The 17,481-nt window shown below is 41.2% G+C and overlaps 2 protein-coding genes across 9 annotated transcripts in view; one reads left to right on the top strand and one right to left on the bottom strand.

Annotated features, from left to right (window-relative positions):
- LOC141999552 (rho-related GTP-binding protein RhoF-like) overlaps positions 1–17,481 on the bottom strand; it is a 144,015-nt gene that overhangs the window by 50,812 nt on the left and 75,722 nt on the right. The window lies entirely within an intron of this gene.
- Positions 1–17,481, top strand: part of TMEM120B (transmembrane protein 120B) — a 42,072-nt gene that overhangs the window by 1,272 nt on the left and 23,319 nt on the right. For 3 of the 4 annotated variants that reach the window (XM_074973101.1, XM_074973104.1, XM_074973103.1), the window contains exons 2-5: positions 8,389–8,507; positions 11,977–12,093; positions 12,949–13,008; positions 15,429–15,524. In XM_074973101.1, the coding sequence (XP_074829202.1) occupies positions 8,389–8,507; positions 11,977–12,093; positions 12,949–13,008; positions 15,429–15,524 (392 nt within the window). The remainder of the gene's footprint in view (positions 1–8,388; positions 8,508–11,976; positions 12,094–12,948; positions 13,009–15,428; positions 15,525–17,481) is intronic. The other variant, XM_074973102.1, reaches the window with a different exon arrangement.

A 17,481-nucleotide genomic window follows, 5' to 3' on the forward strand; every position in this document is an offset into this window, starting at 1 on the left:
TACTTTATACCTATATTTGCTGGGGAAGGGGAATTTACATTATAAGCCATATGAAAAGATGTTCACTTGATGATGATTACTCTTCCAGATGCTGGTTTACATTTTGTTATATTAAGCTTGAATTTAATCTGATTCACTCCTATTAGTGCATTTTGGTTCCCAGAAGATCAGATTCTAGCAGCTTGTGGTTTCTGTTGCTGTTTAGGGAATCTATTGTAGTTTGAGTCTTGGCATTGAAGATTTATTAGGAGGTAGGGTGGATGAGATAATATCTCTTATTGGACCAACTTCTGCTGGTGAGAGAGAAAAGCTTTCAAGCTACACAGGAGGCGTTCACCTTAGCCCAGTCCTACCAGTTATTCTGTGGTCCTAATGTTATTTCTTAAATTGCAGAAAGGCCGTTTCTGCTGCTTACTGTAGCTGTATTCTGTGTGGAGAAAAGCTGAGAAAGCATTTCATGCAGATGTAAGTGTGGGGATCCTGTAGTACTTCAGCACAGAAGTGGCTAGTCTTGGCGGTAATGCTGGAGTAACTCCATTACTAAACATGGCTCTGAACATTTATTACAATGATGAAACTTTAATACAGGGTTGTGTGTGAATATATGTGAAGGGAAGGAGGTGAGGAAGGAGTCTTAGTGCATTGTTGCCTGCATTAAATGACAATTAAATAGCAAGCCTGGGCAGGCAGATGTGATATGTAATTTACATGTGTTCATATGATACTGCTGTAAAGTATCCTAGGTGGGCAATGCGTAACATTAGGAAAGTTGTGTGGACTATGTAGTTTCTGTAGTACTTTTTGTATGCAAGATGGATTACGAATGGTGCCCACGTATGCTGTGGATATCTGTATGTCAATATCTTAAAAAATGCAGCTACATACATGGTGAAAACTAGGCTCATTATTTACCAGATCCAGCAACACTATACAATAATGTAGAGAAGGAACTGTGGGCAGTTCGTCCACATGCCCCTACATAGCCTCAGTGTCTGGCATGAGGAAGCATGGGGTGGATGTATGTAAAGGCACTGTATTTCTATGTGGTGAGGAGGGGCGTTGAGTGTTTTTTTTTTTTTTTTAAATGAAAAGTTATTTAGCTGTCACCCTAAGCTTCTGAGATGATTAAAGTCCCTGCAGTACCACTTGCAAGAGTAAGTGTGTGAGCCCCAGTGCTCCACCAAATTCCAATTTGGCAAATCACATTTATTGCAAATCACATTTCTGACAATTCACAGCGCTGAATAAATAATTATTCTATTCTAGTTAGTTTAGAGTTGTTAGGAATACGGTTTATAGAGGCATACTTGGACTCAGTGACAGCTAGAGCACACTCCCTTTAGACAAATTTGTGTCTCTGTCAGGTCTGGTAGGGACAAATCGGGGAAGCCCTCAGACATCAGTAAGGAACTGACTTCAACTCCTTAGCCATATGGCAGTGTGCACCTTTGTGACCTCTGCTTGTTCAAAAGTTGGTTGAGGACTGCCTATTCTCTGACCAGGGATGCATTGGATAGGCAGGTGCTGGTCCCCTTGCAAGTAAAGAACTCCCTAAACTGGTGGAATCAGCAACTCCATGTCTGTGTGGGCGTCCCTTTCTTCTGCCCAACCCCATCAGTGACTCTAATGGTGGACGCATGCCTGTTAGAGTGAGGAGCCCATCTTGGCACCCGCACTTTTCAGGGCAGATAGGCAGTCCATGAAACTAGTCTCCACATAAATCTGGTGGAGCTTAGGAGAGTCAGGAATGCGTGCCTCAATTTCCTGCTCTTCATTGGAGCAAAGCAATCGGGGTCAGGATGGACAACATGTCCTACATGTTTTACATCAACAAGCATGGAGAAGCAAGATCCCCCTCCTTGTGTGATAAAGCTCTGGAAGTGGTGCATAATTAACCATATCCAGATTTCAGCTGCCTACCTTTCTTGCATCCAGAACACCGCAGCTGATGCCCTCAGTAGACACTTCTCCTATGACTAGGAATGGGAGCTGGACAGTTAGGTCCTACCAGATGTATTCCAGATATGGGGATGGCCAGAGGTCGATCTTGTTCTCAGAGGTGTCAAAAAGAAGTGTCTTCTTTTCTGTTAAACAGGGGGGTCCTGGTCACCGCTCCCTGGGGGATGCCTTCCTTTTACTGCAGAAGAAGAAGAATCTGTTCTTTTCCCCCCAACACTCCTAATTCTAAGGGTGATGACCAAGATCAGGTGGGGGAGTTGCAAGGTTATTGTAAGGGGGTTGGGAGTCACAGTATTGCCACCCTTACTTCTGCATTGCCTTCAGAGCTGTGTGGCAGGAGAGCAGTGGCTGCTGGCCGGGCACCCAGCTCTGCTGGCACAGCTGCCGCCAGCAACTGCGGAGAAGTAAGTATGGCATGGTATGATATTGCCATCCTTACTTCTGTCCTGTTGCCTTCAGAGCTGGGCCCTTGGCCAGCAACCACCACTCTCTGGCCACCCAGCTCTGAAGGCAACAGGACAGAAGTATCGGTGGCAATACTGTGACCTCCTACAATAACCTTGCAACTCCCCCATAACCATCTTTTGGATCAGGACCCCTACAGTTACTACACCGTGAAATTTCAGATTTAAATATCTGACATCATGAAATTTATCCTATGACCGTGAAATTGACCAAAATGGACCGTGAATTTGGTAGGGCCCTATGCATAACATTTCTAGACATGGGCTTTCCAATCCATCCACACTCTTGTATAGGCTCTTATCATCTTGTGTCTATATTGCTGAAACACTCTTTTCTGTGGCCTTCACAAATGCTGTCTTGCTTCACTCTTTCAGAATGCTGCTGGAAGGATAACTTTTGTAGCCTGTTCTTTGACCCTTTTGTCCCTCTCTTTGCGTCCCTCCACTGGCTCCCCGTTCTCTGTCGCATCAAACAAGCTACTTTGTCTTTACCTTCAAGGCCCTTCATGGACATCCCCAACCCTACCTGTCATCTCTCATTTGCTATTTAGAGGCCGACTCCTGCCTCTGACTTGTCCGCAATGCCAGCTTCCATCATTCACCTAGTTACATTTTCAAACAAGCACCTTTGTGCTGTCTGTCCCTCCTTCTTGGGAGGAGTTCCCTGTAAACTCTGCCTATTATGATCAAGACTGTCTCATAGTATTTCCCTGTCTGTAATGTATCATCTGTTGTCTCTTGTCTTATACTCGGATTGTAAGCTCTCTGGGGAAGGGACTGACTTTTTGTTCTGTTTGTACAATGGCTGGTCCATGATCCTGGGCCATGATTAGGACCCCTTGGTGTAATGGAAATAGAAATAATTAATAAGACTCTTGGATTCTGTTTATTCCTTTGTCATTGACTTGATAGGTGACCTTGAGCAAGTAACTTGCAGGTTAATTTTCAAAAGTGAGTAGTGATTTTTGGGTACTTAACTGCAGACATCTTAAAGGGGCTCTTCTCCCCCTCTCCCCCCGTCCCCCCCAAGTGCTCTAGAAATGAGGCATCTTTAAGCTATCTGAGGCTGGGCACCCTAAATTACTAGTTACCATGCCTTGGTTTCCCAATCTGTACATGTAGGAGGGATGTTTGTTTGTCAAGTGTTTTTGACTTAATTGACTGAAAGGGAGCAGCCAATGGATCTATATAGTTTTGGATCCCAAGCTACACCCCCACACTGGAACCTTGAGGAGCACAGTTCTGGTGCACAGGAACTGCTGACCCTCCTGGCAACCTCCCTCCTTCCTTCCAGCCCTGCGTGACAGAGCCACACCAGTTCTGCTGCCTAGTTGGGCCTCATGTATCTATGGAAGATGTGGATGTGGGTAAGGATTTTCCCCATAGTGACTAAATAATCAAGTGTGTGTGTGTGTGTGTGTACACATGTGCATTTGTGCACACAGTTTATCTCTGTCTACTAGATATATCCCCATATTGCAGGTCTTTATATACATCATCTAAATAAGCCTTGCAACAGCCCTGTGAGGAAAGTAGGTGTATGTGTATCTGTGCCATGCACAAGCCTACTTAACCAAAAGTGTGGTGTGCGCAGTAGAACAGACCTCAGTGCACCTATTTAAAAAACAAACAAACCCACACATTTAAATGTGCTATCATAGTATGGTCACAAGTTACACTCAGACTGCAACTTTGATTTCCCAAATACGTAGGGAAACATGACTTTCATTTGTATAAATGAGTAATCATTGAGGCCCTGACACTGCAGAGTTTATGAACTCAGGGAAAGTTGTAGTATTTACAACTCTGCATAGCTTCTTAGGAGAAAGGCACCTGTGTGAAGTTGATAAGCTCAAGTTCTTAAATGATCAGCACAGAGTTTTCCACATAGAAAGTTGTGCATTGAAGTTAAACCTCCAGGGATGTATTTGACCTTTGGATTATACTAGCTAACGTAATAGGAGTCATGCACACATTGAACTGAAAAAAGGCACCCTTTGTAAACTTTCCCCAGATATTTCTTAATGAGTAAATAACTTCGCTGTACATTTTTTTTTTTTCTTATGGACGTTGATGTGGATTTTACAACAATTGTCTGCTTTCCTGCAGCTGTGGAACTCACAATCTGTTAAATCTGTGTTTTTACTTAGTCTTTCTTTTCAGGAAAGTTAAAGCAGAGCCAGAGTGTAATGTATTTAAGAATATTTTAACTCCCTTTGGAAATTAACTTTTTATTTTTTAACCAGATAGTGTAAACAGTCAAAAGAACTGATTGCACAAGCTCAAAAGAAGCAGAATTAGTTAATATTTAAACTGCCTTCCATTAAATAATTGATTCTTAAAAATTAATTTGAGGGGTCATGTCCAGTCCTGGAGATAGTTATTTTGATTATGGCTTTGCTGCCACTGCTTACAGGCATTTTTGAAACTGAAATCCAGTGCATACAGTACAATTTATGTTGCATTCTGATTGTGCGTATATATAGTGAACATGTGTTTAAACCCTTATGAGAAGAGAAGCAAATATGTTTTTTTCCGTATGTTTTTAACACATTAAGTACTGCTGAATGATGTTAACAAAACTGACAAATGTGTAATTGAACTCCCTCTGATCTTTACTTGAGATGTGCTTAGTGGATAGACCTGCGATGCAAATATAGAATCAGAGAAATGTAGTTCTGGAATGGACTTTAAGAGGTCATCTAGTCCATCTCCTCGTGTGACGCAGGATTAAGTATACCTAGGATATCCCTGGCAGATGATGTTTGTCTAATTTGTTCTTAAAACCATAACCTGTGCCATGCTTAACTATGCTTTATAGTTAGAAAGTCCCTCCCCAATGTCTAACCTAATTCTCTCTTGTTGCAAACCAAACCAATTATTTTTATCCTACCCTGTGTGGACATGGGGAACAATTGATCACCATCTTATTTATACATTTAACCCCTTCCTCTTCCTCACCATCTTGTTGTTGTTGTTTTTCCTCTAGTCCAAAATCTTATAAAGCAATGACCAAGATTTTAAATTGGCAGCATAAAGTTGGATTTAGGCACCAAAATAAGTGCCCTGATTTTCAGAAATCTTGAGCTTCCAGAAGTGCCCTTTGAAGTCAATCGGCACTGCTGGGTGCTCAGCATTTCTGAAAATCAGGCAACTTATTTTGGTGCCTAAGTATGAACTTGAAGCCTAATTGTAGGCAGAGAAGGTTTTTTGAAAATCTTGAGCAACGTATTTGCCATAACAGTGGGTATATTAAGGCACTGCCTAATGTGTTAAATTGACTTTTGTGGGAGTAAAAAAAAAAAAGAGGGTGGGGTTAATTATGAATGTAAGGGGAACACCCTTGATGTTGGAATCTGAACTCTGCCAGCTACAACAGCTATACTGACTGGCACTACAGAAATGTGTATGTAATAATGACTCTGTTCAGAAATGAGTGGTTACCCTTTCGTAGTGTTAGACCGCTGTGTCCAGTGTGAACAGGCATTTGTGTCACTTACACTCTTAGAATCCCGCTTACAGAAATCTTTATAGACAAACTTCCCTCAGCTAGTTCATAGCACAGTTGCTATTTGGCTTGTGATCATACTGTGTATAGATGAAAATGTTGTCTGGCTGGAACTGTGTCTTTTTTTTTTTTTTAAAAGGGCTTCTGACCTAGTTTGGATAAGAATTTGGTGTCTATACCATGAAATTAGTTTTGCTTGTCCGGGGTGTGTCGTGTCATGTCTTCAAGCTGTGTTTGAAAACAGTTGTCTTACTGGTGTGGACGCAGCCAACAGAGTAGAACATCTATTTTAACAAAGCAGGCTGATGTTGAGCTTGGTTTTCTGACTGTTGCGGATGGGATCAACCACTTTCACTCCAGGTTAGGAGGACCTGGGAGAAAGCTGTCAGACGCTTTTTGTCAAATGTAACTGTTCTGTATAAGTTCTTATACTGCACTCATCACCATAGCAGCTGAGCACTAAATGATGTGACTAAGTGTGTGTGTGTGTGTGTGTGTGTGATCCCTCCCATTCTTTCCCCAGGGGGCTAAGTGTGTTGCAGTAGTGTCTTGTCTTTGGAATTCTTTTTATAATTTACAAAAATACATGTTGCCATACGTTCGATAGAGAAGGCAAAGTTAAAGAAATACATCTTGCACTTGGAGTGGAAGTTGGTGAAGTTTTGCAATGATCCTTAGTTCCTGTAGATGTTCACTTCACCATCTGGAACTGGCCCTTGAGAAAGTTCTGTCTTCTGCACCATGGAGCTTCACCCTTAATGCAGTTTTCTATAATGTGCTAGAGGAGGGAAGCTATCGCTTGTGGTCCTCATCTCAGAGGTTTAGTTGATCTTTTAGCTACACAATGACCTGGGCCCAGTGTAAATTTGAAGATGAGGGCAGAGATCTTGAACTTGATTCGATATTCTATGGGAAGCCAGTGTAGCAAGCAGAGGACAGGTTTGGTGTATTTGTTGGTAAGGAGATGTACTGCAGCATTCTGTATTAGATGGAGCTTCCTAAGAGCTGAAGGCTTCATGCCCAGGTATATCACATTGCTTTAGTCCAGCTGAGAGGTGATGAAGGCATGAATAACTGAGGCCAGGTCATCATTTGTCAGGGTTGGATGGTGTTTCCTAGCCAACTGGAGATGGTAGAAAGCGTTATTCATGGATGCTGCAATGTGAGAGCTTAGTACCAGTAGGAATCCAGGAGCATTCCTTAGCTAGAAACTGAATTGACCGATGGTGGCTGTCTACCTTCAACGAAATGAGACTGCACCACAGCTGCAAACTCTTCAGAGTACTTTCTTGTGCCCACCAGCATAACCTCTGTCTTGCTTGGGTTTAGCTTCAGCCAGCTGGTGTGACCATAATGTGGTGAATGATAGTTAGTGCTGAAGGAGCTTTAGTGTGTACTTTTGTCCCAGACTAATTCAGCAAGGGCAATAAAACCAACATAAAGAGTGAAGAAATTACCACGTTAGCCTGCAAGCTAAAATGAGGGGTGTGCATAGGTGCGAGGAACATGCAGATGTGCTCACAGCCAGTGGAAAAGCCAGCCAAGCAGTAATTTATGGGTTCAGAAGTGAAAACGTAACAGGTTGTGATGAGGAGGCTCTTCTTTTTAAAGAGGGCCTGTCAAGCTATAGGGAGTGGCAGACTTCAAACTATATCTGTTAATCAGAATATGGTACTGGTTACTAGTCATTCAAATTTGTTTAATTAGCAAAAGTGGTAAAGAGGGTTTTATGTGTAAACCAGGTCTGTTTTCCTCTCTTCTTCCTAGCTCTTCACCTCCCATTTTATTGTACTGTGAAATTGGAGTCCTTAATCTGTCATTTAACCAGCCATTTCACAGAAACAGATTGGGATGGAACATAGGATTATGACTTTACTGCAGGATCAGACCGGAGGAGGAGACTTTTTTTTTTTTTTTTTAATGAGTGGAAAAGCTCATTATGAAGTATAAATGACCTCTTCAGTAACAGCAAGGGAAATGAAGTAAATAGGAGACATTCCTCCTCCTCTTTATATAGGCTTTTTATTTTTTAAGTGAAATTTATAATCACTTGGACTGGGCATTCATGTGCCATAGGTATCCTGAGAACCTTGCATAGAATGAAACCAATTTAAGATAAATGGTGCACTTGGCCATATTTCAGCAGCAGGTACCTTCCCCACTAGGAATGACATCAAAATCATGAAAATGACTTTTGTTTTTGGTGGTGGTGTTGAGAGCACCCACGGCTCCAGTTGAAGTTACTGGGAGATACAGATGTTAATCTCAAAAAGCACCCACAGTTACAGGCAGACCTGTTCCTTAGGCAGGTAGGAGCAAGATGGAGGAGCAACCTGGGCCCCTGCTCTCCCAGAAAAATAGCGTGTGCCTTGTTTTTGTTTTTTATTTTTCTCCAAAGGTTTTTCTGGCTTAAAGAAATTGCATCTTCTTTCTCCTTTTTTCTCTGCTCTTTTGCAGGAAACTCACAAGGTCTATAGACAGAAACTTGAAGAACTCAATAACTTGCAGGCTGCATGCAGCAGCTCCATTCGTAAACAGAAGAGGAAATTAAAAGACTTGAAATACAGCCTCCAACGGTAATGGGATAGTCTTGGGGGGGGGGGGGGGGGTTCTCCTGAGTGACTGAAATACAGGCTATAACTATTGTTTTGCTGCATGCCCAGTCTCCTAAAAAGCGAGCAGCCTTAGGTTATCACAGCGGTGTAAATTTTGATGAAACTACTACCATAATAGATTCATAGAAGTAGAAAAGACCAACTAGATCATCTCGTGTATCCCTCAGGAGCCAATACAGAATTGCTCCCTACAATATATTTTGTTGTAGGAATATTTTTATACTGTAGGACTGCATTGCCATCAGCCTGTTACCTGTAGTTTTATTAGTAAGATAAAACTCAGTTCCATCTAACTATGGAAAAGTCATGTGAATTCGCTGGTAGCCATGTAGTTGCATCTGAAGGTAAATTTTAATCCTCAGTGGTATTCTTCCAATATGGTGTTTGGATACTCAACTCCCACCAACAACAAGAGCTGTATGCTTAATTCCATGGGCACTAGGCTAAAAATATTGCCTTAGTGTCTCTCAAGGTTGCAGGCTACTTCCAATTTTCATGTTAATTGTTGTTTTACCAATTTTCCCATAAATCATAGGCTGTGACAAATCACATGTAGCCTAGGAATATTTTAAGCCCAAAAACCTGCAACAGCAAAGCTATGTGCTAGCTAAATTTACAAAAACACTATGATGATTTAACGTTTAGAGATAAATATATGGGGCATCTCTTCTGGCTTATTGGGGACTTTAATATACTTCTAAAAGAGGAATAGTTTTTTAATCTTTTTTTTTTTTTTTTTTTTTTAGATTTAAAGCTGATATTGTAATGTTTGTACTAGTTAACATTTGCTTCCCAGTTCATCAAATATTTATCTTTTAGAGTTACTCTGTGTTAGATCATATGTAAGCATTGATTAACCACCAGACTAAGATACATTTTTAAAGAGAAGGAGATGAGGACTTGATAGTGTTCTACTACACGGACTTTTAGTTATCATCTACTAATATTTCCTTTTCAGAATTTCCTGATGTGACCCAATTTATTGTCCCATTTCCAAGTGCTCAAGTGGTAAACGTTGAAAAATGAACTCCCTTTTCCTTCTGTTCTGCCACTACAAAGGAACACTCCTGAGGACATTCTGCACCAAAAAAAAAAAATTTCTGCACACAATATTTTAAAATTCTGCAAATTTTATTTGTCAAATAAATGTGGAGGCTCCAGCGTGGCATTGGGGAGCACAGAGGTGGGAGATCACTGAGCACAGAGGTGGGAGATCACTGTGCAACCTCTTCTCCACCCCGCCAAGGACATGGACTCAGTGGTGAGGCTGCACCCAACCCTGATGCAGCGCAAGGACCTGGCCTGCCCCAGAAACACTCCAGGGGCCCCGCCCTCCCTGTGCCAGCTGCATCAGGTGTTGGCAGGCAGGCTCAGTAAGGCAGGATCCAAGTGTGGAGGGGCTTAATGTGGGGGGATCCAGGTGTGAGTTGAGAAGGTTTTGTCTGGGGCAATCTGGGTGCAGGTGGCTCAGTAGGGGATCTGGATGCTCAGGGGCTTGTTGGGGGGTTTGGGGTGCAATGATGATGGGACTCTGTCAGGAGGTCCAGGTGAGAAGGTGTTTGGGGCTCAATTGGGGGGGGGGGATCTTGGTGTGGGGGGCTGAGTGGGGGGTCTAGATGCTGAGGGAGTGGGGCTCAGTGGGGTGGGTATCCAGATGCAGCTGATTGAGGCTTGATGGGGTGGGGATCCAGGTGTGGGTGGCTCATTGGGGTGGTGCAGGTGGAGAGGGGCTCATCGGGGGGTTCTGAGTGTGTGTGGGGGGGAGAGGATCGGCGGTGCGGGGGTCTGGATGCATGGGGATTAGGCAGATGGAGAAGCAGCTCCCTGTACAGGGATCCCTCCCCCTGCAGCTGAGGAGCGATGGGTGCAGGAGGTGGGGGTGGGGAGTTTGCAGAACTTCCTGCCACTGGAGGAGAAATCTGGGGATGGGTCTAGCAGCTAAACCCGGCACAGGATAAGAGCCACCAGTCGGGTCTTCCCCTGTCCTGCCCCATGCCCCCACAGTGATTTACCTCTCTGCCGGCTGCCCCAGGCACCCGAAACACACTGCTGGGGAGGATCTCCTGACTGCTCTTGTGGCTTCCCTTTGCTTCCCTTTCAGAAAGTAATTTTTCTGCGGGGAAGCAAAAAAATCTGCGGGGGACATAAATTCTGTGCATACACAGTGGTGCATAATTCCTCCAGGAGTAAAAGGAATCTGCATTTTTCTCCTTTGTTTTGAGCACTGGCAGGCTGTTCCCTATCTCTTCACACATTGGTAGTTGCAACTGGAATAATCTCTTAGCACAGCTGGGCAGTAACTTAAAAAATCCACAGAAGTGTCATCTTGCTTTATAGTTTGGAGATTAAATTTGTTCCTCCTCCTCATCCCCCTCAAATTTTCTCTCCTTTGGTACAAAGCAGTGAACTCCATATGACAGTCTATTTTAGAGGTTTTTTAAAATGTCCATCATTGCACTATTTCAGCACTTATCTCTTCCTTCTATTCAGAAGAACTTTGTGTGCTGAGCAGCAGTATGATTGAGATTAGAGTCACAAAGCAGTTAATGAAAAGCCCTCCTATTGCTCTAATATTGTCTGTATTCAGCAGTGCTTAAACTGGCACCACCTGCTGTCCCCAGAGCTGCTGATTTCAATAGAGGAGACACAGCAGGAAGAGCTGATCTGAAGGTCCTTTTCCCCTGCCTTCCTCCATCTAACATACATTAATTGTATAGGGACCAAATCGATCTCTTGGATTTAAATTAGTTAACATCCTTTCACTTGAGGCTCTGTAGGCTGCATGATGTCACTTTGAAAGGCTATACAGTGTGGGCTTGTTGAGGTGTTTTTCCCCTTCAGATTGCCTTTTATGAAGTTTATGGTCTGGATAGAGATTTTTCAATTTAAAAGCACACTCAGATCAGTTTAGAATTTTTAAAAGCAAGCTTTTATAAAATACCTGTAAGACTATTTTAAAAAGTTAAAGATAATGAAAAGTTCCTTTTGAAAAGGGATTCATAACATTACTTAGCAGTTTTTTGGAATCGAAACATATAGCGGCTTGCTAATGATCTGAGAAACAAAAAGCAAAATTGATTAGAAATTTTCACATTAGGTTATAATCATTGACTAGTCTTTCTGTTGCTCAAGCTGAACATAGTGTGAAAGTAAAGAAACAGTGTAAACAGATTTCAGAGTAGCAGCCGTTAGTCTGTATCCGCAAAAATAAAAGGAGGACTTGTGGCACCTGAGAGATGAACAGAGGAAAGTAAGATTTTATTTTTTCAGTTTTAACAGCCAAAGTTTAAAGGTAAGCTCTTGCTGTTAGAAGTGCTGGTAAGGAAATACCTTTTTTTTTTTCTTCTTAAAGTTGCCATGTTTAAGCTGATTTTATCCCCTTTAAAATCCATTTTGTAAAAAGGGATCTGTGTTTTCACCATCCTCACAGGTGCAAACACAAGTCTAGTCCTGAAGAATCTGATCTCATACAGCAAATTAACACCCAGATCAAAGACAGGCAAAATATTTTCTTTGACATGGAAGCCTATTTGCCAAAGAGAAATGGGTATGTATTTATTAAAAATTAATCTTCCTAATATAAAGCTGCTACAAGTATTTAGATCAGTGTGTCTCTTCTAAAAGAATTTAACAGATATATCTGCAAAGAATAAGAGGAAAGCATAAGGTAAATGAAACGGTAATATAGTAGATAGCACAGTGGACTATTTGATGTTTAATCACATCCCTGCTTGTGGGAGGATTGAAATGGAGAGGGAAAGATGAATCAGAAATAAATTTCACTTTTGAAAGAAACTATATGGGCTCTAAGGCTTGGCAAACCTGGAAATTTGTTATTCAGAATATTCATGTAAATGCTCCCGTATTACAATTATAATTGTATTGGCTTTTGCTCTTTGGTACCAAGAGAGCTCTCATCTGTGGTACTCTGTCTTAACAGTACTGGGATGCCATTCATGGGCTGCTTCTTGCAGATGTAGCTATCTTGCTGTGAAAATATTAATCCAGTTTCCCCATCCCTGATTTTCACTGTTGATTCATAATTTCTCCTGATCCCTAACACTACAGACAGTAAAGAGGCCTGCCACCAGAAACTTTTTATCTGTCTTACTCCTTAAAATGTTGATTTAAAAAAAAAACCAAAAAAACAACAACACACCAATCACCAACTAATATTGGGGATCAATTTGAAGAGAGCACTGATGTTATTCCTAAGGCACCATTTGCATTTTATACGAATTTCTTTAGTTTCATCTCTTGCTATAATTAAAAAATCTAGACCACAATATGCAGTATTGCTTACTGGAGTTGGAACATCTTTCTAAATCTAGCCTGCGGGGCAGCAGTTCTTTTGTATTAAATTAAAATGGACTGATCTGTCTTTGGATGTTTTGTCTTTCAGTTTGTACTTAAATCTGGTATTGGGAAATGTGAATGTAACTCTTCTAAGTAACCAGGCAAAGTAAGTGGGGTTTTTTTTGTTTACAGTTGTTCCCAGTTAGTAGAAGACAGATATTGAAGTACAGCATAGGTGATTTTTTTTCCCCATAGCATGAGCAGGGTATTGGCCCTGCAAGATCAATCAATAGAGTTATGTACTATTCAAAATACTGTGCCAGATTTATCCATGGTGTAATTCCACTGAATTCAAACTGACCACTTGTTTTTAAACAAATAGTTTAGTATTTGGGGGCCACACACATGGACGTATATTGGAGAAGAGCATAAATTGTGACTTTTTCTTTTGTAACTGTAAAAATAGCAGTGTGATTCCAGCTATATTGGGTCTCAGTGGCTTCCAGAGAAAATTTGATCCATTTATAAATAGAAAAGGAGAAAAATATATATATTTAACTGCCAGTCCTGAAACTAGCCCTTTGAATTTTAATTAAGCTGGTTCTCTCTGGCTTGTACCTATATCATCAGTAATAAAGAATCTGCAGATGAGACTGTGACCTCCCAGTTAAACATCTGTAACACCATTGTCTTCAAGGTATTCACTGTGAATCCCTATTGTGAGACCATGTTAAGGACGGGTATTACTGAGGACAGAGTATGACCCTGGAATTGGAAGTATAATTATCGTTTGGAGTAGAAATGTGATGTGTTGGCAGTTGGGCTGCCTAAGCTCTGGTTCTGTCTTCACCACAACCTGTTTAACCGAGGTGAAACAAAGTGTGAAATTATACACCATGAATCATTATTAGACTGCGTCTCGGGGATGCTGTCAGCAACCCGCAAAGACTGAATAGATTCCCTCAAGGGTCCATTCTAGCTCCAGCACTTTTCAACCTATATACCAGCGATATTGCACCAACATACTGCCACACGTTCATGTTACGTGGATGACCTTGTGCTGGCTACTCAGGCTTCCTCCTTTGAAACCTCAGAAAAGGTTCTAGAACAGGACTTTAAAAGCCTTTAGAAATCTGTTTCTAGGTGGTTAAAGCCAAATGCCTCAAACAGTGGTCTCAGCTTTCGATTTGAATAGTATGCAGGCCAAGAAGACATTAAACATCAATTTCTGTGGGTCGCTGTTGATGCATGATCGTAATCCTGGATAACCCTGAACTGCACGCTCAGCTTCCGTTGCCACCTTGAACAAACCAAAAGGGAAATGAAGGCCAGGGTCAACATCATACAGAAACTTGCAGGAATATCTTGGGGAAGCAACACCTGCATACACCAAATGTTGACACTAGCCCTGCTCCATTCTACAGAGAAATATTCTGCCCCAATTTGGAGCCAAAGCCCCCCCACAATTTTAGTGGACCCAGAAATTAATGCTGCTCTGTGCATAATCAGTAGCACCCTCGTGTCCATGCCATTTCCATGCCTATCAGCATTGGCTAACATTGTGCCAGCAAATATCTGACAAGATGCTGCAACAGTTAGAGAGAACATAAAGATCATGGCAAATACCACACTACTGCTCCACCATGACATAAAACACACGCACACACCCGCCACTGACTAACATTGAGAAAACCTTCTGGTCTCGTGCCACAGCCCTCCGGGCAGAAGATAAGGATGTTCGCAGAAGATGGTCTGAAGCCTGAGTGGTTGCCAACATACCAAACAGAATCTAATCCATGACCCCAACTGTGCAAGTGCTGGGCTTCTCCTCCCCACGGCACATAGGGACAGCACCCGACATGGAAGATATGCATACTTACTCCATAGAAGGAAAGTGAGGGAATCACCGAACTGTGACATGGTGCAAACTGTCGGCAACATCACGGATGATTGCTCATCCTGGAGGAGTCACAGCCATTCAGGAGACACCCCTGTCTGCTCTGAACTGGATAAAAGACCTTAAAATCCAGCTGTAGTCACATTGTTGCTTTCACTGTTCCACTATCGCCATACAGAAATAGTTGTCTCATAATATTTACTTATCTCGCAGGGTGTTGAGATTGAATTAATTCATGTTAATGAAGAGCTTTATTAAAGTGAAGCCTTTCTCAGTGGTGCCATATAAGTACAAAGGTCTTACTGCTATTATACCATGCTTGCATTTTCTCAGTGGGAGGAAAATGGAACAGTGAGCTACATGTGTGGTGTTTTTTTGGGGGTGGGGGGAGAGATGAGGAAGAAATGTTCTTCAGGATTACTTTAAAGCTTGTTTTTGTGGTGTGTCGTCTTTCTCTCCCCCCCCCCCCCATGACAGTTGATAAGAAAAGCACCCAAGAAAAAAAACTATGAATATTACTTAAAGAAGTTTTGTCTTTGGACAGATAGGGTGTTAAGTGTATTACATGATATAGAATGGGAACTCTACTTGTAGAATGTAAATCAGTTTTAAAACCACAAATATTTAGATGTTTTACTTGTTTTTAATGGCAGAAATATTAATACTTTTACCTTATTTTGTCATCCCAGGTTTGCCTACAAAGATGAATATGAAAAGTTCAAACTTTATTTGACAATAATCTTGTTACTTGGTGCTGTAGCATGCAGGTTTATTCTTCATTATAGGTAAGGCAGTACTTTTATTTCTGATTAAACACTTTAAATAAAAATATAGTGTTGAATGTTGAGTTAGAAACCACTATCTTCTCTGCATCTCAGAATCAGAATTTAACAAACAAAACTGCTAACTCTACTGTGATTAGTGCAGAATTCAGAGTTAAGAGGTGCCGTCAAGATAAATCCTAGTGCTGTCCTGAAAACACACTTGTGAGTAGTCCCATTTTCGTCAATGGAGCTATTTATGTGCATAAAAGTTATTCATGTGGAAATATTTGGAGGATCAGGACCATATCTTTTAAAACCAATTTCCTTTCCTTTGCTACTAGTAGCACCATAAATTATTACAGCTGAAAGCATTTTTAAATTTACTATTTAATAGGGCTGTCAAGCAGTTAAAAAAATTAATTGTGATTTAATCACATTGTTAAACAATAATAGAATACCATTTATTTAAATATTTTTGGATGTTTTCTACGTTTTCAGATATATTGATTTTTACAGTGCAAATATTTTGTAATCAAAATATACACTTTGATTTCAATTACAACACAGAATACCAAGTGTATAGTGCTTACTTTATATTTATTTTTTATTACAAGTCTTTGCACTGTAACAAGACAAAAGAAATAGTATTTTTCAATTCACCTAATACAAGTACTGTAATGCAATCTCTTTATCATGGACGTTGAACTTACAAATCTAGAATTATGTACAAAAATACTGCATTCAAAAATAAAACAGTCTAAAGTTTTAGAGCTTGCAAGTCCACTGAGTCCTACTTCTTGTTCAGCCAGTCGCTCTGACAAACAAGTTTGTTTACATTTTCAGGAGATAATGCTGCCCACTTCTTATTTACAATGACACCTGAAAGGTGAGAACAGGCGTTCGCATGGCACTTTTGTAGCCAGTGTCGCTAGATATTTACATGCCACATGTGCCTACTTCAGCCGCCATTCCAGGGGACATGCGTCCATGCTGATGATGGGTTCTGCTTGAAAACCGTCCAAAGCAGTGCAGACCAATGCACGTTCATTTTCATTATCTGAGTCAGACGCTACCAGTAGAAGGTTGATTTTCTTTTTTGGTGGGTAAGGTTCTGTAGTTTCCATATTGGAGTGTTGCTCTTTTAAGACTAATGAAAGCATGCTCCCTACCTGATCCCTCTGAGATTTTGGAAGGTACTTTAGATCCTTAAATCTTGGGTCGAGTGCTGTAGCTATCTTTACAAATCTCACATCGGTACCTTCTTTGCGTTTTGTCAGATCTGCAGTGAAAATGTTCTTAAAATGAACAACATGTGCTGGGTCATCATCCGAGAGTGCTATAATATGAAGTATAGGGCAGAATGCGGGTAAAACAGTGCAGGGGACATACAATTCTCCCCCAAGGAATTCAGTCAAAATTTAATTAACACTTTTTTTTTTTTTTTTTTTTTTAAACGAGCGTCATCAGCATGGAAGCATGTCCTCTGGAATGGTGGCTGAAGCATGAAGGGGCATATGAATGTTTAGCATATCTGGCACATAAATACCTTGCAATGATGGCTACAAAAGTGCCATGCAAATGCCTGTTCTCACTTTCTGGTGACATTGTAAATAAGAAGAGGGCAGCATTATCTCCTGTAAATGTAAACAAACTTGTTTACATATCTATTCAGGGGACACCATCATGGGGCCTAATCACATCAGCCACGCTATCAGAGATTCGTTCACCTGTGCATCTACCAATGTGATATATGCCATTATGTGCCAGCAATGCCCCTCTGCCATGTATATTGGCCAAACTGGACAGTCTCTACGTAAAAGAATAAATGGACACAAATCAGACGTCAAGAATTATAACATTCAAAAACCAGTCAGAGAACACTTCAATCTCTTTGGTCACTCGATTACAGACCTAAAAGTTGCAATTCTTCAACAAAAAACCTTCAAAAACTGACTCCAACGAGAGACTACTGAATTGG

The sequence above is a fragment of the Natator depressus genome, chromosome 15 (assembly GCF_965152275.1).
Source record: "Natator depressus isolate rNatDep1 chromosome 15, rNatDep2.hap1, whole genome shotgun sequence".
Taxonomy (NCBI): Eukaryota; Metazoa; Chordata; order Testudines; family Cheloniidae; genus Natator; species Natator depressus.